Source organism: Halyomorpha halys, unplaced genomic scaffold (assembly GCF_000696795.3).
Source record: "Halyomorpha halys isolate HHAL.00 unplaced genomic scaffold, Hhal_1.1 Scaffold134.1, whole genome shotgun sequence".
Classification (NCBI taxonomy): Eukaryota; Metazoa; Arthropoda; class Insecta; order Hemiptera; family Pentatomidae; genus Halyomorpha; species Halyomorpha halys.
This window is the reverse complement of record NW_027107159.1, coordinates 1,248,249-1,274,538: the sequence shown is the minus strand read 5'-3', so window position 1 is coordinate 1,274,538 and position 26,290 is coordinate 1,248,249. Positions and strand designations below refer to the sequence as shown.

The following is a 26,290-nucleotide window of genomic DNA, read 5'->3' as shown; positions in this document are numbered from 1 at the left end:
CCTAACTAAATAAAAATTTTCATACTGCTGATTTAAAAAAAAAAATGTGTGCACACATAGTCGGGTTAAAATCAAGAAGGGAGTTAGTATACACTCACAGACAAATATTCATTCAAACATTTAATACATGATTATAATTGGTTAAGAATACAGGAATAACCTACTATGTCAAGGTAATATATTTATTGTTTACACCATTACATGTTGTTTTAGAAGTAAATTGTACATTAACAAATTATAGAAACCAGGATGGTATTCCATTTTAATCATCTGAGTGCATAGGTAAATTTTGCGGATCACCACAAAAAACGTTTAGATTAGTCCAATAATGTGCTAATGTTTAAGATAAACTTTATTGTTTGGTCTTGTTTAAAGTCGTAAACTATTTTGGAAATTAACGTCTAAGCTAAACGATTGTTTTCAATCTTGAGGCCGGTTGCACCATCGCTGTTTTAACTACGGTTAGTGAAATCTCCAGTAAAGTCAATAATTATCACCAGAGAAATTAACCTTCAATTCTGGCGGTAAACTTTACTGACAAATGGTAGCAGCTTAAACTGAGATTTAGAGCAAACTATCTTTAAGTAGGTAACCATACAACGAACCTTTCATTGTATTAGCTGGATTTGATACATAGCGGAAGTGTATTAAATTATTCCGTTTCTTTACAAATTCAATAAATGGATTTGATCGAGACAAATGATTTGATATACTACAAAGAATTAGTTGCACAGGCAATAATGAAAAAAAGTATTCCGTCCTGTTGAATCAATTGTAAGTGTAATTGGATTCACAACTTCTAACATTAGCTGTAGGAATTGTGAAGTTAGTTATCTCAGTTTCAGGTAACCCGTTTAACAAAATTATAGACCAGAAACAGATCGCTAGGTTACTGGAGTTTTACTAAACTCTTCGACAAATCTAAGTTATACAAATTTTTGTTTAAGCGGACATTGGTGCCACCGACCCTTAATTGATGACAATTATCATCGACCCTTAATCAAAGTAATTATCTTAACAAATGTTTAAGTTTAAAAGATCCGAACATTTAACTTAACGGCGACTTAAAAACTATTTACGGGGAAAGGAAGAAGAGGAAGTTTAATGGAGAGAGTAGAGATCGGATTTTATTTATTATTTTTCATAGTAGATTTTCAATTTGTAGTATTTTCAAAATTGAAAATTTTGAGGCAAAGCAATGCATTAATATACGAAATTCAAATTGAACAAAAATAAAAAAAGAACAAGTAAACACAGGTGACGAATATTCTTGGAATAGTATTAACGTATAAGAGTATACAAAAGTATTAGCTTGGGATTACTATGTCAAAGTATCTCCATAATAAGCCTTTTATAGAGAACGTTCAGTGAAATTGGTTGTAACTTGGGTTCCCAGTCCACCTTCTGCCCTTCATTCTTCCATCTTTGTTGTAACTAGTAATACCATACTTGTAGTAACTAGTGGGAATTCTTAAATTTTTTTTATATATTATATCACGTATGTATTTTATTTTCAATAAAAAGTAAACAAAAAATTGGCCTGATCAATATGGATGGATCCATACATGTTTAATCAAACTTTTTCTACATCAGCTTATTAATTGTTGTTTTTTTTTTTTGTTTTTTTTAATGGTTTACAAAGTTGAAAAGCTAAGCGGGAGAACATGCTTTGTGAAATTTTAGAGAAAATTAAAAAGAGGATTTTGTTTTGAAGAATATTTATTTATTATTTATAAAATACTATTTTGTATATTGTACCTTGCATATTTTTTCTAAATCATAAAATTGAGGAAAATGAATTCCATCATAATAGGAATATAAAATCGTTTGATCGAACTAGTTTAGTTTTGTATGTATTTTTGGGCTTAGGGCGTTTTATACACATTTCGGGTTTTACTGCACGATTTTAGGTTTTTTTCTGCACAAAAATCCGGTCTCTACTCATAAGTTTATAAAGATGACTTATTTGCTAAAATATGACTAATTCGTTCTTATACAAGCATGTGGATGAGTTATTTGGATTTGCTAGTACAAGTTGGCCTGAATTTGTTGCTGACCAGTTGAGTGTCAGTTTTTTGGGTATAAATCAAAGTGTGCTTCTGTTGCATCGATATGTTTGTGTTCAGTTAGTATTGTTTGAGTACTAGTTACAGATAAATATTTGTGCTCTTCGTGTTTAATTAATCAAAGAATTGTTACAACCTTTGGATTCAATAATTATAGGTGCTTTCTACAACTTTGCCAAATAATGGCGAATTCTCGCAAGCGCAAACAATAAAAACAAAGGAAACACTTAATTTAAGTACTGTAATTAAATTGATTTGAATGACCTGTGGTTTTGTTCTTTTCTTGTTCCTTTGCATACCTCAAAAAACCTACTTTACGCCAGTATAAATCGTTTATGTTAATGGTCTGCTTTTTGTGATGATTTACTGGAAGCAGGTTTATCAATATTAGAATATCAAAATGTCTCCTGTTAATTTATTTTTAGAAGTTTCCCCAGTGTAAATTGTTTCACAATCTGTTGGGACAAAACTTTAATTTTATCATAAATGTCTGAAGTATGACTTTGAATTATAGTTTATTTTGATTATATGTACCAATTTAGATCCTTTGATACAGACAACCAAATAACGGAAGCGGACAATTTCGTTCTCGTCACCAGCATATAAATTCGACCCTCTGAAAGGATATTTACAAAAAAATTTGTGAAAATAAATTACATTGAAATATATATGCACATATCTTAAAATTACATCATTCAAAAACTACACTTGAACAATTATAAAAGTAACAAAGTTCTTTTAATCTTTTTCTATGTTTTTAATAGAAAACTGCTTACTATTAGGAGCGGCGGAAGTCCGTTGAAGCTCGTACCATCAGATTCTGACCTTATCGCTGGGGGTACGCTTACCACATTTTGGGAAACACCGTCATAAATAAACATGTTATAAATAGTGAATTAACATAAATTAAGAACATGGATACAAATAAAACTTCTTTTTTCAGCAAGAAAAAGTTTGGATCTACTGATGAACTAAATCGATTAGATTCATCAAAAATTTCGTGTTTTTCACAGTGCCTGCCACCATTGCCTCCTAAACCACGTCGATTGAACAATGAATTACTTCCAAAGAAACCTAGTTCTTTTCGAAGTTCGCAACTTCTAGCTTCAAACAGCCCTTACTTGTCACCTATCTGCCAAACTGAACCCATCAGCGTCTACCTACAGGATCAAAATGATACGGCTAGGGGAGAAAAGCCCTTGGCTACAAGCACTCCAAAGAAAGCATTTCCGAAAGATAGGTCTAAGGAAAATAAAGCGGGACGTTCGGATTTAAATACTGACCAGCCAACTAAATCATCTGAGACAAGAAGTCGGAAACCATCATCGCAAAGTAAGACATCCTCAGATCAAGGACAATCGGATTTATCCTCTATCAAAGAGGAGACTAAAGATGAATATGATCATGAACTTTATCATACAAGTCCTCGGGTCTTCAAACCAAGGCTTTACAACTTCAGGAACCCTCTTCACCTCACAAACTTGGAAGAAAACTCATTCAAAGTGATAGCGCCTCCATTCTGGGTCTTAGTTGACCACATAATTGCTGTGGTTTGGTTTCTATATACTGGAGATAAAAAAAAGAAAGTAGGTAATATTTTCTGCATTTGTGTAGATTTAGTTTTTAATCTAGTTATATTGTCAGGTGGCAGAAAAAATAAACATGCAACTATTAGGTCCTGAGGTTGGAGTGGGACTTCCCACTATTTTATCAAAAGCAAGCTTAGACTACTTTTTTAGTATATGTTTTTTTAAAACGCCCCAAACGTGTGAATTACTGCTTACTAAAAATCCACTTACCTGTAGTTCTTAATGAACCTCTATACTCGGTTTCTTTACGCATGGGAATGGTGGTTTAGCTACCAGATTGCTCCTTCAGTGGAATTCTTGTTAGCAGCTTTCCTTGCATAAAGTAAACTTGGCACAATGCTTCTGCGGCGCGCAGAACAGTTAGTTATACATACATATAGCTTTCTGGACTTAAAAGATAGCTCACTGGTCGCCGATCGCCCGAATCGATGCTCAGTATCGTACTCCTTCATGAAGCTGACCACACTAGCTATAAGTCTTTTATTTTTCTTGGGTTACAAATGTTGAGCATTATGAGGGCCAGTGCATCATCCAACAGTACTTTGGTATCAGTATGCACACCGAGGTCTCACTGGTCAAGATGGCTGAAAGAATTAGACGGTCGAGACATTACCAGTTGTTGAAAGCATTTAGTTCCCTGTCGCTGCCTATGCTATTTTCCTTCTTGCGCAATTCTATCAGATCAACATATCAACAGATATAACATCAAATTTATCTGTTCAGGGCTTTACCGGAGATTTAAGTACATAAAATGACAAAGAGTTGTTGCATGTTTTAATGTGTAGCATAAATAGGATAGTTTTTTTATTGAAAGCAGGATGATCACATCTTGGTGATGCGGTCTTGGACGTCTACTATTATTTTCCGTATTTGCTTTCTTTATCTTGACTTTTACTTCTTACTTCAGGCCGCCATAAAGAACTTGCGATTTAATATCTCTATTACCATTTTGCTTCGTTCTCATCACTTTGTGTGCTTCTTAAAGGCTTTCCTCAAATAAATTCCGTACTGCCTTTGATTTTTATTCATTTGATAAACAAGGTGCTAAAGAAGACATATAAATTGTTCCACTTCTATTGCAGTGCACGCCCCTCACAACCTCAGATTCTAATATACGCCGTATTGAAACATGTAACTTATGTGTCGAAAAGACTAAAGCTATCATAATTGGATATCCCTCTCTCCTTAAATCTAACCCAGGACCTTCCAAACTTATACTGAACAATACTCCTATCTTATTCCATACGTCAATGAAAAATCTTGGAGTCACTTTTGATCAAACTTTATCCTGGAAACCACACATTGCCAAAATTTCCCGTCGAACCATAGCTACCGTGAAGCAATTCTGTAGAATCCGTTGTCTCCTTCCACTTAAAAACCATCAACTCTTGGTTTCCTCTCTTGTTTTCCCGTTATTTCCCTCCAGACTATGGCTATTTCCAGGTATATGGTGAACTCTCGGGTAATCTCGAATCTAAACTTGATCGTCTGAATTACGCAGTATGATTTATTTTCGAAATCACCAGATACGCACATAAACCAGTATTACGCCGAGCAGAAGTCGCACTATCCAACTTTCCGATTGATATCGGAAATACCGGTGTATTTCCTAGCATCCTTTCCATTCCAATTAATTGGTATTCAGCGCCCTTAATATATCCTAGAAAAAAATAAGCCAAATAATTTTAGGAAAATTGGAAGATGCACGTTCACAGAAAATGTTTTGTGTTTCGTAAACAGAATAGGACAAGCAATAGTTTGATTTTCTCTTGGAATTTACAATCATACTGTGATAATTATTCGTTGCTGTCATTTTTAGAAATATATCATTTGGAATGGGCCCTTGAGTTTGCAAGGTGGTTGAGGGATGAGAAAGGTGATCATTCCAAGACAGTAAAGACTCTTATAGGGATTTTCGAGGACGCCATTAATGACAAAAAAATTAAAAGCAAAGAAAAAGACGACGAACCCTCCGATAATAGTGAAGGTGAGTACTATGACTTCAATAAAGCCCTAAGAATTTTTTTAAATCCTAATAAATATAACTACTTCTTACTCCCTTAAGAGTAAATAATGATATTTCTACTTATTTACTCTGCACCAGTAGTTTCCAATCTGTAGAAGTCAATTAATCAGAAATGAACCATGTGTGGACCACCATACTTCCAATTTGGAGGGGTGAACCTAAAGTGGGGAGTTTAGTGCTATGCAATAGCCCATTCCTCCTTCACCCAGTTTAAGGAAGTATACCACTTCTTGGAAAATTTTAAAAACTTGAGTAGCTTTAAAGGCGATTTTACGCGTAAAAAAAATCTCAACAATGATTAATCGCATAAAAAGTAAAGGAATAATAATAATTCACTTCTTATTTTCAATTTCGGAATTAGATGTTAGTGCGAATTTGAAAAATGTTGACTGATAGGTGATTATTATACCAAATTTTTAGAAATGTGATTTTTTATATCTATCAATTAGTTCATAGTAAACAACAAATTAAGAGTTTTAATTCATAAAATTTACTTTTTCATGTCATCTGTATATCGTAGGTAAGATAACCTACTACATGATAATTTAAAATTCCTAAACAAATTTATGTTGAAATGGCTCGGTTTAAAAAGGGTTTCGAGGGTAATTTAATTCAACCTTTTTCTTGAAGTGACTTTCGGGTACGAATTCCATTGATAAGCTGAGAAATTCATGAAGTTAAGTTTGGTCTCCTAAAGCAACCCTTAAATCAGTCCTTGAACTTCTTTGAGAATTCTTTGTTTGTTTTCAATAAAAAATACGGCCAAGAATCTCTGCTTAAACGAAGATGACGAAAACAGCATTTAGGAATGTTTTATTAAACCTAATATATAAAAACCACTCTTTTTTTGTTCGTACTTACTACGCAACGCCATACCGTACATCGGATTGGGATGGTGCTTTTGTTAAATGTTAAAGGTTTTCCCGAGAAGGTTATAGGCTATTCCGATTTTTTCAGTTAAAAAAAAAATATTAAGAAAATTAAACATTTTTTGCGTCTAGCTCAGAGTATACTTTTTTCAAGGTTATTTTTTATTTAATTTTTTTTTTTGGTTAAGTTCAATATATTTTTTTTTATATTTAGATAATGTCATTTGTGTGGTTATTAAATTCCCTGTAAAAAAACCCATTGAGTTAGGACTATTATTAGATAAGATACACCCTGTGATACTGTACCCATTTTATTAAAAAATATGAAGAATTTAGGTAGGTTCTCTTTGACTTATGTTTATTTATTCATTATAACTTGAAAGCTGTTCACAGTCGAATGTCTCCTCTTTTAACCTATATTAAAATCATTTACGAGTTAATAATCATATAACGACGAAATGCTGTTTCAAGTATAGACAAACTTCTGAAACGTTTTATTTACCTTTGGTTCTAATTTGTTTATTAGATCCGAGTTGTGCCCTTTGGTGCAATTTATAGAGCCCTAAACCACTCCCAACTTGCGTGTATATTGGTTGAATGGTGTTGAGTTTATTTCTATTTTTTTGTCATATATTTTTATTATATAATTATATTTACCGGTATGACTTAAATAGATATAATAAGCAATTGATTCAATCATTAATTCAATGTGTAAATAACTAAAGATATTAATTTATATCAAACTTTCAATTGTATTTCGAACATTTATATTTCTTAATTTCGCTTAAGCATGCGCAATTTTTTTTTCCGATCCTTCTAAAACAGAAAGAAAAAGTGAATTAATAAGTGCATTACTGTGAAAAAGAAAAAGTAATTCGTGTTGGGTCTTAACTTTTACTACCTTAAGTGTTTTAAGGTTACCTGTTATGTTTATTTGTTATTTATGAGTTAACCATTCTAAAAAAGGTGCTATTTTAAATCCTGAGGTGAGGGGCCTCCTCGTATTGTATCGCATAGAAGATAAAAATAAAAAACAATAATTAATAAAGACAATAGATAATGGTGAAATAATAAGAAAACAGTCAGAAGTCGAAAAGAGAAGTGTAGGGGAGGGGGAGGAGGTACATCAGAAGATGGAGTTATGAGGTAAAACCATGCGTAAATGTGTTATCCTTGATTAACTTATATTGAGTAACGGCTCGTCCGATTAAGCTTAAAGTTGGAAAAAAGATGGAGTTAGTAATATGTTACTTTAGCTCCCCCAAAAGGCGTGAAACTATTGTTATGTTACCAGAGTGTACTAATGGTCTCGAAAAGTGCTAGACGGATTCCCAACCGTTCGTTCCAAATAAATTACCCGCAACTTCGACAGGGAGTTTTTCCCTTTAGAGGGAATATCTACTGGGAAATGGTTTGATTAATATAACAGTCTGACAGTCCGCTGATTGTCAATTTTGTATTTGATATGTGCAGGTTTAAATAAAAAGATAAAAAAGTATCGCACTATTTTTTCATAAAAGCTTTTTGTTATTCATAATAATTCAGCGCAAAACAACCTTATTATTATATTCAGATTAACTATAAAACAATTTTCTTATTCTTATTAATTTACTGCACAAGAGAACATTATTATAGTCAGATTAACTATTAAACGAATTTCTTATAAAAAACATAAACCATTTCGCGTTGAATAACTGCCATAAGCATCCAAGACCCAAATGCTACAGAAAGTGTTCTTATCTGAAAGCAATCTAAAGGAGACTAGAGAAAACAGTTTAATGAAGTCGACCTAATAAATTCAGGAGAATCTTTGGATTGATATCCAATGATTAGATCAAAAGTTAAATGTCAAACCCCAGAAATATTACCTGTACCTGTGGGAAAAATGACCTAAAAATATATATAGAATTATAGGATAACCTTTTGGTAAATTTTCCAAAGATTATTATAATGTATATAATCAGTAATCATAAATGTAATGTAATCACAAATGTAAATTACCTGATAAGTAAATATAAAATAAATAATTCATATAAATGTAAAATAAATGCTTCAGATCTAGGGACAGAATTTTTTCCTCTAGAAATGCGGTTAATATTGTAAGCTGGTTTAAGTCGTTCATATTCGGTCGTTCGGGTTATCTGGGTACACATTGGTCAGATAAAAATGATCTCCTCCCTTTTTGGGGAAACTAAAGTAAATAATTATCATGGGGTTTACTGTTAACATGGTATTGTATATATATAATCAAATTTGATTAAATAATTTTGCTGGCCCATAATTAATTTCCTAGATACACAACGGTTTGCCCCATAGATTTTATTCTAAAACCTCGAATTATTGACCTCGAAATATAGATAATTACATACTCAATGGAATTATGCAGAATAAGAATAATGTCCAGAAAAAGAAACTTTGAAAAAAGAAGGGGAATAAAATATAAGAAAAAAAAGAAGATAGAAAGAAGCTATGCTGGTCTACGCACTTACAGGCATTTTTCTTTTAAACAATTAGTTAAGTGGGAAATTAAAAGTTTGATGGATGAACCAAGAACCTCATATTATTGTTATGCTCAATTTTTTTTTTTTTAAGCTAGGCCGTAAAGCAGTATTGGGTAAAAATTAATCTCCATAATGTAATTTGAAAGTGTGAAAATGAAATTAAAATTTTGATTTGATAATTTCAACTCCCTTATGATTCACTGTTGTTACGGTGGATAGGGGTTCAAAAGGAATCTTTACTAGCTCAACCATGAAGACGTGTATAATAAAATAAATGAATAACCGAATTTTGTAATTGTTGTATTATGAATAATTGAACATAATAAATTGTAAAACAAAATATTCAAAAAGTTAAACTAGAAAAAAAAACTTAACCCAACTTAATATTACAAAAATTAAATTAAGTTGAACAAAAGAGAGATAGAAAAAATGTCTTTAAATCACCATAGGTGATTGATTGGGCCCCTGCTGTGGGTAGGTTATCTCCTCATGAAGGTAGATTCTGAAAAGAGGTAGAGCCGCCCATAGCTCAGTGGTTAAGACACAGTCTTACCAATTTGATGTCTATTGGCGGTGCCGGTTCGAATCCGGCCTGGGACGTCGACTTTTTTCATTGAGTGGCGGTCCCACAAAATAAAGAACTTTGACCCCCAACCATGGTTAGGCAGTATAGGACTCCAATGGGAGTCTTGGCCAAAAAAAAAAAAAAAAAAGAAAGAAGAAAAGAGGTACGTCTGCTAGCCTCGTCCTCTTGGAGGATGAGCCGACGTAGCCCGCCCACCGAGACAAAAATGGTTAAGCTGGCGAATATGGTCGACTTCTGGTCTGGCTACTAAGACAAAGTAGATTGAGGAAAACATGAGCCGATGTGTGTGCACACAATGTGAGACTTAAAGATGTATTGTTTATTTTTCACAATATAAAAACAAAAGAGAACATCTGCTTTTAACACAATAAAAACATATGTTATACAATCGATCTTTTGTTTTTAAATCCTTGTGTTGGCCGCAACATTCCACCCGCCTAAAATTTTAAATTGACATTGATGGGGGTTAAGAGAAGTAGTTTGACCTCTGGTGGATGTTCCACCTTGACGAAAGGATCAGACCATTTGTACTTCTAATTTTTCAACCATGCAGGGTCGGTCCACCATGAGTGGTGCTTTATTAATTCCGATGGTATAAGTCTTCTAGAGCTGCAGTTTGCAGGATTATCTTCTAATTCAATTTGGCTGGATTGAGAGCGGTTTGTAATGTCCAGTGTTTAGACAATATGGTGAACAACAATTGTGTTCATACGCGCAGTGAGTGTTCTAAATTAGGAAAGAATTTCTGGTATATCATTTTGTGGCTTGGGCCCGTAATATTGACGGTCGCTTAAAGATTCTGTAACGGTTCTGATAGTATATGTTGGTATAAAAACAAAAGAGAACATCTGCTTTTAATACAACAAAAACATGTTACACAATTGATCCTTTGTTTTTAAAACCATGTGTTTGCCCCAACAACTGTAATTTTAATAATAGTCGGAAATTACAATTATTTGTTGAACCAAACCAGCGGAATAATTATACTCTCAGAAATAAATTATCATTCGTGAAGTATTGCACATTTTCCAGAAGTTATTAAAACTTGTGGAAGACGAACTGGAAAAAGTTTTCTAGGTTTCAAAGTGAAAACTACTTGCATAAGTTCATTTACAGAGGTTTACTATCTAATAGACACTACGCTAGCCTATAATTTAATTCTGAAAACAGATGATGAGGATACTCCTGCTGCACATCCTAAGGAAGATGAAATGACTTCAGTTACTCTACAAGACATCCTTTTACGAACATCGGGTCTACCACTTGATAAGGTAGGAAAGAAATTTCAATTAAATTGCCAAACATCAAACATAATCCAGAATTCCTTAACAGTCACCTACTGATTTACAGTTATAAGACTTTTTTATAGATAATAATGACAAAATTATAAGACTTGTTTGCAGACATATTCCATCATTAGTTTTATTAGCTCACTTAATTGGAGTTAGTTTAATATGAATGTACATATATTTGAAACGATCAAACTCAATAGTACTCTATTTAACGTAATCATTCTATATTATATAATATTATTGTAAAATTGATAAGATCATTTCTGAAATAAATGCAAATGATTTAGTATTTAAATATCATTATAATCATTATTATTATAAGTTATGTCGATATTATAATTAATGATTCACAAACATTATTTGTATATGGTCAATCTTGTGGATAAATATATATTTAAACAAAGAAGAACATTTTTTTCACTTTGCAGGTGAGTATCTTGAAACAATGCTATAACCTCCAGAACTTTTAACCCCGGTTGTTTGGAAATAGTGACAGTTTTTGATATTTGTTTGGTTGTTATTTACAGTTTGTGTAGCTGACTTTGTTGGTGAGTGACTTTGTTTGAAAATGTCTCTATACGATGACTTAGATACTTTAAGACAAAAATCAGAAGAAGTTGCTGGTTGGTCATCGGGTATTAAGTTATTTCAATCACATCTTCAAGCAAAGAAAGCTGTTAATTCAACAAAACGTGATGGTACAAAGAAAGTCACTAGTGTCTTGGCACCTGTCTTTGATCTTAATTCGAAAAAGGATGAAGAAGAAGCTGAGGAAATGCTTATGAAAGAATCTGCCAAACAAAATAATGATAGTTTCATTGCAGATGATTTGGACTGGAACTTCACTGGGGAAGAGTATGATCCCTTATGGCCTAATGATTATGAAAAGGTTGTTAAAGACCTTCGGGAGCTTAGAGAAAAAGAAAAGGAAAGAGAAGATGAAGAAAGGCAGAAGAAGCGAGAAGATAGGCTTAGAACCAGGGAGAGTAGGTTTGAACCAATAGAGGAGAACAAACCTCCAGAAGAAGATGTAGAAGAAAAACCAAGGGGTGGAGGAGTTGCGATTGCACCACCCCCATCATTACAAGAGCAAGTCATACCAAAAGCTTATGGAGCATCAGTAGCTGCTAAAATTATGGCGAAGTATGGGTTTAAGGAAGGTCAAGGATTAGGAAAAAAGGAGCAAGGTATTTCAATGGCCTTACAGGTTGAAAAAACCTCTAAAAGAGGAGGAAGGATAGTTCATGAGAAAGACATAATGCCACCACCTCCTCCTGCGCCCAGTGCCCCTCTTAATTCTGGCCTAGGAGCAATTATGCCTCCTCCACCACCTGCACCAATGTCTCCTCCTCGTCCTGGTTCTCCCAAGTCACAAGTTTCCATTACTGAAATTATGAAGCAACCATCCAAAGTTGTTTTACTGAGAAATATGGTTGGCCCAGGAGAAGTTGACGATGAATTAGAACCTGAAGTGAAAGATGAGTGTAACACTAAGTATGGAGATGTTATTCGTGTAATTATTTATGAACTTCCTAATGCACATCCTGAGGAAGCTGTGAGAATATTTGTAGAGTTCAAGCGAATTGAGTCAGCTATTAAAGCAGTAGTGGACTTGAATGGAAGATTTTTTGGGGGTAGGCAAGTCAAAGCTGGTTTTTATCCATGGGAAAAACTAGAAAATCTAGAACTATTAGATTAATATGGTATCATTCTTATTAATTATTTGTAAATACATATTTAATTTGATAACATATATTTTTTGAATCTATGTGTTAGTATTTTTTTAATTTAATAAACATTATGTACATTTTATTTAGACATGTGCATCTTATCCTGTTTGTGCTGCTGCTGCTCCTTCTACTTCCCCTCCTAAACCTGAAAGTATGTTCTTAGTGAATTTGTAATAATTTTTTTCTTCACCTTGGCTAACTGGTATTTTAAAACTACTATTATTTTTTAATAATTATCATTTCTTGAAAGATTTCAGTAGTAATGTTGAAGATGATGAGGATCAAGAAAGATTATTAGATTTCTTACAACAAATGCGAGATAGTCAAAACGATAAAGTTAATAAAGAATCCAGCAAATTAAAGGAGCTAGATGAGTAAATATATTTGTTTTAATTCAACAATAAGTCTTGTCTGTTTCTATTTTTTACAAATGGTGCCAATTTCCATTTGGTGAACACAATGTAACTTCCTATACATCATAAACTTTAAAGAATAAATAGTATTATTTGTTTGTAATTTTTAAGTTAGGAGCAACTGGTTTGAGTTATAGAAAATTATATGAGTCATTTTCCAAATTTGGTGCTATTTAGCTGTCATTATTTTTTGGAAATTAAAGTTGATTGATTACATTTTTTAAATTTTTATTGCCTTCATGGAATTCTTCTTAATAATATTCTGAAGCAGGAACACAATATCATAAGTTTTGAACATATTGATTTTTAAAAAAGTCTTATTCTAGAAAGTAACATACATGTCCAAGGAGTGATAAAAAGAAATGGAGTATTTAATTACTGTATTGATTTAATAAAAATATTTTTTTAATTGTGATCCATCTTTACTTTTTTATTATAAACAATTTTCATTTTAAAACATTGTTTCAAATTTTTAACAAAATCTAGTCTTGCTTGAAAATATTTGAATCATTCTCACTTTTTCACTGTTATCACATCTATCATGATAATAAAATCCAACACAGAACATAATATTTAATGTCCAATACAAATATAATGTTCATTTTTATATTATGTTTGTTTACATAACATCTTATGTTAAGAAAAATAATGATACACAGGAACTTACAGAAATTTATACAACTATTTTTGTATATAAGTGAACTGACTTAATTGGTAAGAACACTCCCAAGACTTGCTATTAGAAGGGGAATGGAGGAGAACTTGTGTTTTCTACTCCTTCTAGTGTGTCATCTTTGTCTCCAAGTTTACTTTTTGCGTTTATATAGGTGGGCACATTAAATAGGCTAGGGAGTGGGAATGGGAAAACATCATAATCCCTATTCACAAGAAAGGTAATCAAAGCGAATGTGGTAACTATAGGCCATATGCCTATCCTTCGTAGCGTACAAAATATATCCTAGGATATTAGAGCAGTGACTGCAGGGTATTGTGGAAGTAGACATTGAAGAAGAGCAAGTGTCTTTCAGACATGGAAGACAGACCAAGGACCACATTTTTTCCTTGAGAATGTTAGTAGAGAAAACGTGGGTCTAGGCAAAGGGAGTCTATTTGGCATTCCTAGATCTCAGGGCGGCTTTTGACTCAGTCCAGAAGCAGGAGATTGGGACACACTAATAAGAAGAAAATTTGGTAAGTGCAATCAAATCAGTTTACCAAGACCCAAAGGCCATTGTAAGACTTAATGGTCAAACATCGCTGCCTTTTCACTTTTATAAAAGAATAAAACAGGGAGACTACTGTTTGTCCTCCTTACGGATGAGATATGGAAGGTGTGTAAAAGGAGATGCCCAAGAGCACTCGTAAGGTTTTGGAACCTAACTCCAGTTCTGGCTCAAGCGATAATATCGTACTGATAGCTGACTCTGAAGAGGCTCTTCAGTCATCCTTGGATGAATGGAATGAGGAACTGAAGATAAGAGGTTTACAAATAAACCCTAACAAAAACAAAAGTATGTTTGTCGGAAGAGGAAGCCCTCATCTCCATCCTGGAAATGAGAAGACCAGCCAGGGACAGGAAACGGTGGGCTAGATGGACTAAGACTGTGACTCCATGCTTGATGGCACATAGGAGTTGGAGGAAGAAGAGAGGGAGTGACAGAGGTAAAAAGTGTTGAAATGATTGATGTGTTCCATCTAAAATTCAATTTATATTTTATATTAATACTCGAGATTATGCTGAAAAGATTGCAGATTTTTTTTTTAGGTTTTCTATTTAAGAAACTGGTTCTGTTGACTTGTCAAATCTTAGCCTCAGCTTTTTAAAAATAAAATATAAGGCAATTCACGGTGGATGTTTGCCTTAGCTTTGTGACAGTGCTAGGGAATGACAAAATAACAATTTATGATTTGAACCCCTCAGTGAAAAGGACATGTCGACCTCAAGGTGGATAATAATAGAAAAATAAAATAATTCACATTAAATGGTTAATCATTCCTGAAAACCTCTGAAACTGAAATAGCACAAAATGTGGAAAATGAGCTCAGTATCATTTTATAATTTACCCCATTTAGTTTATAAAACCATAAGATGGTCTCTGTTCTAAGATTCATTGATATGGTACTGTTGTTAGGAATTGTAATTTATATTTGAGGGAAAGTTTTTTTATAAATTAAATTTTTTCTTCAGTTAAATTTAAAATGAAAGGAAAAATCTAATTCACTATTTTTTAAACCTTAGTGTCAAGTATTTAGCTAAAGTTTAGATCATATAAATTAAAGAAACTTGATTTGACTGATCCTAGAAAAAAAAAAGTAATATAAGCAGTAAAAAAGAAACAATGAGTTTAAAGATTTATTAGGAACTTATATTTAAAAAAAATGTCAAAAAGATATGAAAATGGAGAGAAATGGCTTATTTAAGTTAAGTTAGAGCTCGAGTTGTAAAAAAAAATTTCTATTATTGAATAAAAAATTGATATTTAATTTTATTACAGAGCTATTGAAGCACTAAAGGAAGGAAAATTGAAGTTTGGCGAGTGGCTGAAAGAACATTATAAGTAACATATTTATTAAAAGTGCTAATATTAAAAAGTTTGTTTCTTTTTTTAGTTAGTTTTAATTTATCTTAAAACATCTAGACCAGATGTTGATTGAAAGTTGTTTCATGACTTTTATAATTGTGCTGTTAGAGTAACAAATACATACTTTGTACAGCAGCAAATACACTCAGTACAAACAAAAATCCCAAGCAAAGTCCATGTTCACTCTGTCTAATCTGTACTACGGTGTCTAAGCTGAGATGGGTATTGTACAGTATTTCAAGCTTGTGCTGAACCTCAGCCACAGTGAAATGAAAAATCAACCTTTATCCTCACACTTGGTCCTCTAAGAATAACAAATTGGACCCTTTCTACAGCATTTGTCTGGTAACAAAATGATAAATGATATCATATGAAACTAAAATAATAATTATATACATAAAATAGAAACAAAAGGCACATATTTATGCAAGTTTGTATTGGTATTTGTTAATTATAAGTTTATGGAGGATTGGATTGGATATGGAAGATATTCAAACAGATGGATATATTATCAATCCTAAGGAGAAAGCTTAAAGGATGGGTATGAGTAAGGAATTCCAAAATGAGGTAGCTCGAACGGTAAAGGATTCTTCAAAAGAAGCAATTATATGAGAAGGGATGTATTGTATTGATAAGTTGGAATCTTTCAATTAACAGGTGCATGGATGAACATAGGATGTGGTGATCGATAATATAGGAGGGTTTTTTAGTTCTTAAATTAGGGAATATAAACATCTCAAGGAGGTTTAGTCTTCCGATACTGGGATAAGCCAACTTGCTTGGGATGATAGTGAGAGAAATGAGAACTAGGAATATTGAAGATGAATCTTATCAAGCAGTTCATTAATCTTTTCAATCTCATATCTTATGCACAAGGTATCCATAGTCAAGTTATGATCGAATAAGGAAGGATACTAAAAGCTGGGGTTTTGAATGGATAAGGATGACCTTCGTTTTTATCTGGATTCAGACTCAACTTATTTTCCAAAGCCCAGCAGTGAATGCTGCCAATGTCTTCTCGGAGCTTACAGGATGCCTCATTCATGTCAGATGACAGAAAGAATATATATATTTGTAGGTCTTCAGCATACAAATGATATTAAATGGCGATTTTTTGATTCTGACAGTGTTCTTGTCAGATTTAGTTTTTGTTCTTGGTCGACCACTACCTTCCCTTCCCTCATAGCGACTTGTCTCCCATAATACATGAACTTAGCTATTCCTAGCATTGCTATAATGTATAGGACACTCTAACCTTCTCTATGGACCATTATTTCATTTGAAAGAACTATAGGTATGAAAAGGTAAATAATATTGCGTTAATAAACAGGGTGTGGTTAAAAAATTTAAGATGTTAGAAAGTACAAAAACCTATTTCAGATTAGTAGGTTAGAGTCAAGTAAAGCAGTCTCAAGACAAATAAAAGTCTACTCTACACTCACCAAATTACCCAAAAAAATCAAGTACCTAACATATTAATTGGAGGAAATTTTTAACAGACAAATGCACTTTTAAGCATCCTTTGAAAACATTTTTCGGATGGAGACAACTTTTTTCTGGGGAGTATTCCATACCCCCATACTGTCACAGTAGGTTTACTCCTCCAAATTGGTACATCGTCTCCACATGGTTTAATGTCTGGCTAAGAGGTCAGGGTCAGCAGAATTCTATTTCGCTCCACTGTAGAGCTGATTGATAATACCATAAAGAGATACAGAGGGAGAATAAAGTTTTTGATTTTGAGAATTGTTTATCTTAACAATAAATTTATTTCTCAAATTTAACATAAAATATGCTTAACAAATTAAATAACTTTTGAGACAGACAATAGGGAGAGTAAAACTAAAAACTAGTTATAATTCTTAACATACACTTTTATCTACCAACAATTTATTTCAATATTCCAATATTTGTATGTTAATATCAATTACATTTTTTAATTAAATACATTCTTGTCTTATGTTATACATTCCATTTCTATACAGATGTATGCTTCTTAAATACTGTTAAAATTCATGACAAATTCTCTTGCTGTCTAATAACATTCCACATTACTTATGGAATATAAATATATAGCTTAACAGTCCAGCACGGAGAAGATCAATCTAAAATAGTTTAAGCTAATCTGGGACCCCTAACACCTGGAATTGAGGAATTCTAAACAAAATATCCAACTAAAAAACTAAAATAAAAATATTGTTTAATATGAATGTAAAACTATAAGTGATTTCAAATTGCGTTGATTTATTATTACAGTTAAGTTACGAATGAAATAACTCAAGAGGACATCACAAAATATTTTTGTTTGTTTTTTATTATATACAAGGTTTAATTAAAATATACATAAAAACACTACTTAAAAGTTCACCCCGGAATGTTTGTAGATGAAGAGCTTGCTGCAAATGAAACAGTATGGAATGGTCCAGGTCAAACCTAAAAGTGATAATTAATTAAAAATGGGTTTATTAAAAAAAAGAAATAAAAAAAATTAATATTTATAAAATATAAAAGTTTAAGCACTACAGAATTTGTAATTTAACTGATACATGTTATTTGAGTTACAATTTAATTATAATGATACTTATAGTAGATATCATGAAATAAGGTGAGTGCGCATTTTCGAGATTGGTTATTATGGACCTAAGGGACCTTAAAATGTCTATTTATGAAAATAACTCAGACTAGAATTTCAATACGATCACAATGGTAACTTAGGTAACCATAAAATAAAAATAAGTGAAAGTAATAAAATAAAACTAAGGGACGTTCTTGACTAAGAAAACAGGATAGGCACAAGAGAATGGAAAGGGCTACATCATAGTTCAATATAAACTGGACTTTGTGTGACTATGACAAAGAACACTCCTAATTATATATATAACTACAAAATTTATTAGGATTGCAAAATATTATATATGGATGATCAATGGAAAAGAGAAGTCATGAATGGTATACAGATAAAATTTAAGACAGTATATATATGGTAAAATAAAAAATGTATTGAATGCGTGATTATTTATAAATACTGTAATTGTTAACAGTTAAGGTTTGTTATTTTGGATAGAGCACCAAGAAAAAAAACTCCATATTGTTGGGGCACTAGAAATATATTTTATTAAAATGTATCAGAAATAAGCAAGATTCATTCTTAATAATCATAACCATTAAATATATTTATCTTCCAGTAATTATTAAGAATTCTACAATACAATATTTTTGTTTCTTCGGTATGGGGTATACCCAAATTAAACCAGGCTTTGTGATGAGTGAGCAGACCACATACAGTATTCTGTATGAAAAACATGGACTTTTCAAATTAAGCCCACACACTCTTAGCACCAAGTATGCTACTATATCTTTGCTAATCAATACTGGTCTTGTTTGGATACTTTTAGTTTTGTATTGTAGGGATCTCTTAAAACAATTGCTTTCATTCTACATTTTATATTACGTAAATGCTTTTAAAAAACTTATATTTTATAATTTCTATTTTTTTGTTGGCCTCTCTTTCCAATTTTTCTACATAAATTTTGAAATTAAGACAATGCAACACCAAAATTGAAAATGAAAATTTTATAGTTCGCACCATGGCAAGGAACTTGTCACAATGATGATCAGATAGCATTCTTTAAAAAAAAAAAAAAAAAAAAAAAAGGATAAAACAATTTTTTTAAATCACATATCGGTCTGTTGTTAGTTAGGTAGGCGTGGCCTTATACATGCTACACTTTCTACATTAATAAACAATTTGTAGGTTTAAATGATTTTTTTTCTTCAGTCCAATAATTTGGAATACCTCCATAAAAGTTACAGATACAGGACTTCAATTTCTAGAAATAAAGTCTCAGTTCACACATTTATTATGCTTTCCCACGGAGTTCGTACAGTTATGTGAGAGGAGAAAAAAAAAACAGAATGAAGAATTAAATTAAATTAACTGTTATAATAACTGATAAACATTAAATAAATGATAGAAAGTACCTATATTTATTTTGTGGTTGTATGCCTCGAGTCCCTGGGGTAGAACTCTGCCAGGGTAGATGCTGGGATCCTCTTCAACATTTCCTTGGGGAATATACGAAGCAATTGCCAGCCAATGTCTAATGATTCAAAAACTGTTCTGTTCTCGTAGGTACCTGAAATAAACAAAATTCAAATAAATATATGGAATGTAATAAACACTATAATTAAATAACAGGTTTATCTGAAATGAACTATATTGAAAATGGTTGAAATGAAATAGTCAATGATATCATCAGCAACAACTAATAATCTGATTAATAAAATAAAATAACAGATCGACTAATGTAATTTGAAATATGGATGGAAAGATCCTAAATTTATGGATTTTATAATATGCAAGATCAATTACCTTGTGAAATAAAGTTCTTTTCAAATTTTGTCAAGAATTCTAAATAGAGAAGATCGTCGGGAGTTAAAGCCTCTTCACCCACAACAGCCTTCATGGCTTGCACATCTTTACCAATAGCATAACAGGCGTACTAGACAAACAAACAATTTTGTTTTATTATATGGGTGATTTATTGAGTAAAATAATTCAAATAAAAGTCCAAGAAACATTTGACTATACCAATTGATTTGAGACATCTGAATGGTCCTTTCGGGTCATTCCCTCACCAATGGCAGATTTCATCAAACGGGACAATGAAGGCAGGACGTTGATTGGTGGGTAGATCTGTCTGTTGTGCAATTGACGGTCAACATAGATTTGTCCCTCAGTAATATAACCCGTCAAATCAGGAATAGGGTGAGTAATATCTATAAAATATTAATTATTTAAATAATTAGTGGCAATAAAAAAAAAAGTATAACAGAAAAAAAATATTAAAATTTACCATCGTTAGGCATAGTAAGAATTGGAATTTGAGTAATACTTCCATTTCTGCCTTCAACACGTCCAGCCCTCTCATAAATGGTGGCCAAATCGGTGTACATGTAACCTGGGAAACCTCTTCTACCAGGCACCTAAAGTTAGTTAATTATATAGGTATGCTTGGTGTAATGTAATAAACATAATCTATGAATTTACATCTCTATATTAAACAATACCAGATAATTATAAAATGAAACTGAAACCAATAAGTAAAAAAAAAAATTTATTTATTTATATTTATACCTCTTCCCTAGCAGCTGATACTTCTCGAAGGGCCTCTGCATAAGAAGACATGTCTGTCAATATAACCAAAACGTGCTTCTCACATTGATAGGCAAGAAACTCGGCAGCAGTAAGAGCAAGACGAGGTGTGATAATACGTTCAATAGTAGGATCATTTGCCAAGTTCAAAAACAGACATACATTCTCCATAGAACCATTTTCCTGCACAATTGATACAAAATGTTGAATCAATAATATTATTTAACAGAGTGAACTAGTATTTAATTAAATTAAATTTAAATATTCTATGAAACCATGTATTCTATTTTATCAGTGATAAATTACCTCAAAATCTTGCTTGAAAAATCGGGCAGTTTCCATGTTAACACCCATAGCTGCAAAAACTATGGCAAAATTATCTTCTTGGTCATCAAGAACAGATTTTCCAGGCAATTTTACTAAACCAGCCTGTCGACAAATCTGGGCAGCAATCTATAATTGAGAGATAAACACCGGAACTTAGTAAATTTAAATATTTAACATTTTTTTTTCCAGTAAAATGTTAACAAATAAATAAATGAATTTTTACATATATGATGAACAAAAATGATTACTGAATTTTTGTTAAAAAGAAAATTTGACATTAAATCATATACACAAGTAAGTAAAATAATAATATATATTCATGAATATAAAGATTGAGAAAATAAACAAGAATTAATAAACTAAAAGGAAAAATATTTAATATAGAACAATCTTAAAATACTTCATGAAAACTTAATATTATTTTATCTAATCAGAAATTCCACAAAACATTTCTAAGCAACTTCAAAGACAAAAACAGTTTAGCTAAACAAGTGATATTGAAAAATCGATAGAAAAACAGCAAATATGATTTTAATTTGTTGAAAGTAAATAAAATCTTAAATGTTTTAAGAAGAGTAAATTCATCATTAAAACAAATTAATATTAGGTAAAAAAATACTTCCATAATACATTTTAGATTAATTACCAAAATTAAAAAAAAAAATTATTATAAGGTATGTATATAATTATATCCAAAGAAAAACTCTAATTTTGAACATTTAATAGGAATACTAAAGAAATACTAATAGAAATTATTAGTAAAGTAAATACAATATATATTTTCATAATAATAATAATAATAATGTAACATTTAAACAATTAAGAGATTGTGGAAATCATAACATAACATTTACAATAAATTATGAATGCTTAAACTTTTTCCATTCGATAAGAAAGAAATATATTTTTTATAACATAAAACATGAAATTCTGTTGTTTCCTGAAATAGATATTTAAAAATACCTGAACTTCTTATAAGGCAAATGTTTTGAAGCATGATTTGTTTCCAAAAGGGAAAATAATTTAATAATAACAGTTATTTATTCAACATAAACTAACATAGGACTGAAAAGGGCCATTAAAAAATCAACTTTCTTATTAATCCAAAGTATATCTGAAGAAATTTGTACCCATATTTTTAATTGAGAAGAATAATTGTTTGTCATATTTGATCAAAGAAATAACATTTTGTTTTGGAACATTATTAATTATTCCATTAAATTCTTTCTGGCTTTAAAAAATTTTTATTTATTAAAATATTTAATGTATATCTATGTATGTATGTATAGCTTTTTCTGTTCCTAAAGCTCATATTTTTCAGAGCTTTGAATCAGAAACAATATAATTTAACATTTAACATTAAATATATATATGAGTAAATTGCATATAGACTCCTGTTATATCTCCTATTTCTGTAATAGAGCTGGGTTTCAGAAAGCCTTTCAGAGGTGAAATAGTATGTGGTGGGTGATAAATGATAATATCTTTTTTTTCAAATTTATAGACATTTAAATTTTACACCTTGGCCAGTCTGCTTTACCTCTATTGTTCAATTTAAATATAGGTGTTTGGAATAAAGTATAAGTAAAATAAAACTTAATTACTTCATTGTGAGGCAAACCAGCAGCAGAGAAAATAGGGATTTTTTGTCCTCTAGCAATTGAATTCATAACATCAATTGCAGAGATACCTGTCTGAATCATTTCCTCAGGATAAATACGAGACCAAGGATTAATGGGCTGTCCTATAAAAAAAGGTAATAAATTGCTCAAAAAATATAATAAATAAAGTAAAATATAAAATAAATATAATGCTGCTTAAGTAATGATAAATGACCTTGAATATCCAAATAATCTTCTGCAAGGATTGGAGGTCCCTTGTCAATGGGTTTTCCACTCCCATTGAAGACTCGTCCAAGCATATCTTCGGACACTGGAGTCCGAAGAATATCTCCAGTGAACTCGCATATTGTGTTTTTAGCATCAATACCAGAAGTACCTTCAAAAACCTAAAATCCACATAATTTAGTATTTCACTGAAAATATACCCCATGGTAAAGGTTACTATTATTGTAATATACACCTATAGAAATTTATCATGATAAGAATATAATTGAAATTATCACTACCTGAACGACAGCTTTGGAGCCACTGACTTCCAAAACTTGACCAGACCTTAATGTTCCATCAGCAAGTCTAAGCTGAACAATTTCATTGTACTTTGGAAATTTAACTTCATCTAAAATGACTAAAGGTCCATTCACACCAGAAACGGTTTTGTATGCTAAAAAATTAAAATGTTATCTTGCATTATAAAAAATTCAATATTCATTTATTATTTATGTAAGTAAGAGAAGCATATCTTAAGACATTTATTGATTACTAAAATAGTAATTTCATCGTGAAATTGTTGCACTCTGCTAAAGGGGCTACGCCCACTTTTTGGCATGCCAAGTACTAACAGAGAATAGACTAAATATCGAAAAACCAAGAACGTATATACATAGTAGATTAATGATATGCTTACTCAATCTTGGCTGAGAGACAAAATCTCTAGAAACAGCCAAAACATGTTCCTTAACAGCTTGACTCGAAGATATAGCCATTTCTGACGAAGTACGAGGACCTAACAGCTGAGGGTTTAACCCAGTTAAAATGTAATCAGATGGGCAACGCCTTTTTAATAAATCAAACTTCTTGATCGGTGTTTTTAAAATATTATTTACTGAATAATTTAATTTTAATCTTTCAAATTGTGAATGATTAGAACAAATTTTATTCGTAGTAACATAAGAATATTTAATAATTTATTTATTTCATAACTTTAATTATTGTATTGCTCTCGTCGATAAGCGTTATTACACTACAACAAGCTGGTCTTGTGTTATTTATTTATTAACCTTGGTGTATTATTTTTTGTTACTGATAGCAACACTCCAATTTTGTTTACGCTGTGTGATGTATTTGGTGTCTTAATTCTTTGTAGTTTTGTTCGTTGAATAAGTTAATTGAATCGAAGTATTTTGTGTCATTGTTTGTTGTGTCATTTTGTGTTGTCATTAAATTTTGTGGTAATCAAATATTCTGATAATAACTCCAAATACTAGATTCTTTTGAGGATACAGCATTGACTCTTTATCTCTGGTTTTTATTTGAAGTTTGATATGATATCCTTCACAATAGAAGAATACTGAAGCTTCAAGTTTGGCTAATTTTCATTTATATTAAGTTGTTTAAATCATTTCCCATGATGAAGAAAAAGGTGTGTACCGTTTGTGTTTTGAGATTCTTTGTGAACCAATTGTATTAATCATTTGTAATCCATGGCATTAATGATGTTTCACAATTTTATTATTTATAGGTACTTTTGATGGGTAAAAGTGGTTCTGGCAAAACCAGCATGAGATCTATAATTTTTGCTAATTATATAGCTCGAGATACTAGAAGATTGGGAGCCACAAGTAAGTTTAAATTCTTACAAGTAAGGTTTATTACTTTTGATGTTAGTATTTCACTCATGTAAAGTATTGCTCTTTTTATTTCAGTTGATGTTGAACATTCTCATGTCAAGTTTCTTGGAAATCTGGTTTTAAACTTATGGGATTGTGGAGGGTAAACTGATTGATTGGTTACTATGTTACTGTTCTGATTAAATTTTAGAGTATATAAATTAATGTAATATTTTTTTCTCTAGGTTATTTTGTTTAAATTGGAATTCAATATCTGTTATTTTATTCATTTTATTTTTTTAGCCAGGAAGCTTTTATGGAAAACTACTTTGCCAGTCAGCGAGATAATATTTTTCGAAATGTTGAAGTGCTGATTTATGTTTTTGATGTTGAAAGTCGAGAACTTGAGAAAGATTTACATTATTATCAAAGTTGCTTAGATGCTATTCTTCAAAACTCTCCGGATGCAAAAGTTTTCTGTCTTATTCATAAAATGGATCTTGTGCAAGAGGATCAACGTGATGTTGTGAGTTTATTGATTTTTATAATTATTAAGTTTAGGGGACAGTGGTCAGGTGAGGATTATTAAATTATATGATATAAATTGTAGTGAAGAAACAATGAATAGTGTTGGAGATATATTCACTATTGTAAGTCTCATTTTAACATGGAAATAATCTACTTTAGCTCCCATCATAGTAATAAAATTATTTTGTGATGTAGCTTTTTATTTGAAATTGTTTTGTTAATTATGTCGAATACCAGTTCTTCACCTAACAGTGGATTGGCAACAGTTGTATCTGAAACTGTTTATTGTTTTTAGCCTTTAGCTCAGTGATGTTATTTCCTTGTTATTATTAATACTAGTAATAACAAGGAAGACAGGCTGATATTTAATCCATTGTCTACATGCTCTTAAGTATTCAAATAGATCAATCTTTTGTATGGTTTTATGAATAAACACACTTCATCATCATCAACAGAGAAATGGTCTTTTAAAGTTGACTAAAATCTCATTGCAAGTATACAATATAATAAATATATGTATGTACAGACTTTGTTTTAGGTAGATTATAGATGCTGACCTTGTTGGGTTTACTTAAGGTTTAGTAGCAAAGGGACCATCTGGGGTTTCTTTGTCATTTAAGGCTGTAACAATTGTCTCTGTTATTTCGGAAACGATGCCTTTATTATTGGTGGAAATGTCACATGTATTGTTTCACACTAATTAATCGACTTTTTGATGCATGTTCTTCCTTCAACATTACTCTTAATATTCTTTTGACAGGTATATATGTTATATATACATGCAATAATCGTCCTCATACTGCTTAATGCGGTTGAAGAGGATTGATTATGATGATCCGTGCAATTTCATTATATCCAGCTGCTTTATCCAACTTTCTGCCTTATTTAACCAGCTCGTTACATAATCTACCCAGTTATGTACCAGTACAACGATGTTATATGTGTCTGCTGGCTGGGTGCCTGGTGGTTTGAGGCTTCTTAGATCAATGACCCTACCAGGTTTTATAGTCAAAACAAGCTAGTTAAGTAGCTCTATAAAAAAAAATAATGATACACTTTAAAATAAAATACATTTCATGTCAATAAAATTCATACCTGTTTCATATGCTTGGTGAGTTGCTACATGACCAAGAATTTCTGATGAACTAAATCAAATCTGAATTTTATATAGGAACAAA

The 26,290-nt window shown here is 31.4% G+C and overlaps 3 protein-coding genes across 4 annotated transcripts in view; 2 read left to right on the top strand and 1 right to left on the bottom strand.

Moving 5' to 3' along the window:
- Positions 1 to 18: 18 nt before the first annotated feature.
- Positions 19 to 15,683, top strand: Spf45 (splicing factor 45). 2 transcript variants are annotated; one of them, XM_014416791.2, is made up of 7 exons: positions 19 to 173; positions 3,010 to 3,656; positions 5,475 to 5,642; positions 10,808 to 10,908; positions 12,747 to 12,810; positions 12,910 to 13,033; positions 15,568 to 15,683. In XM_014416791.2, the coding sequence occupies exons 1-7, from the start codon at positions 166 to 168 to the stop codon at positions 15,632 to 15,634; spliced, it is 1,179 nt and encodes a 392-aa protein (XP_014272277.1). In that variant the 5' UTR covers positions 19 to 165; the 3' UTR covers positions 15,635 to 15,683. The 2 variants fall into 2 exon arrangements, with proteins under 2 accessions (XP_014272277.1, XP_014272278.1); XM_014416792.2 differs by lacking the exons at positions 19 to 173; positions 3,010 to 3,656; positions 5,475 to 5,642; positions 10,808 to 10,908; positions 15,568 to 15,683 and adding an exon at positions 11,365 to 12,632 and having other exon boundaries at positions 12,910 to 12,982.
- A 1,717-nt stretch (positions 15,684 to 17,400) lies between these two features.
- On the bottom strand, positions 17,401 to 23,820 carry Vha55 (V-type proton ATPase subunit Vha55). The gene is made up of 11 exons (XM_014416806.2): positions 23,663 to 23,820; positions 23,265 to 23,419; positions 22,973 to 23,144; positions 22,741 to 22,880; positions 21,116 to 21,262; positions 20,792 to 20,992; positions 20,511 to 20,640; positions 20,246 to 20,433; positions 20,027 to 20,156; positions 19,636 to 19,790; positions 17,401 to 18,087 (listed from the first exon to the last, which is right to left on the bottom strand). Exons 1-10 carry the CDS (start codon positions 23,739 to 23,741, stop codon positions 19,642 to 19,644), a joined length of 1,491 nt encoding a protein of 496 aa, XP_014272292.1. The 5' UTR covers positions 23,742 to 23,820; the 3' UTR covers positions 17,401 to 18,087; positions 19,636 to 19,641.
- A 189-nt stretch (positions 23,821 to 24,009) lies between these two features.
- Positions 24,010 to 26,290, top strand: part of RagA-B (Ras-related GTP binding A/B) — a 4,181-nt gene continuing 1,900 nt past the window's right edge. Inside the window, exons 1-4 of the mRNA XM_014416790.3 lie at positions 24,010 to 24,397; positions 24,497 to 24,596; positions 24,681 to 24,747; positions 24,888 to 25,110. Of these exons, the coding sequence (XP_014272276.1) occupies positions 24,383 to 24,397; positions 24,497 to 24,596; positions 24,681 to 24,747; positions 24,888 to 25,110 (405 nt within the window). The 5' untranslated portion in view covers positions 24,010 to 24,382. The remainder of the gene's footprint in view (positions 24,398 to 24,496; positions 24,597 to 24,680; positions 24,748 to 24,887; positions 25,111 to 26,290) is intronic.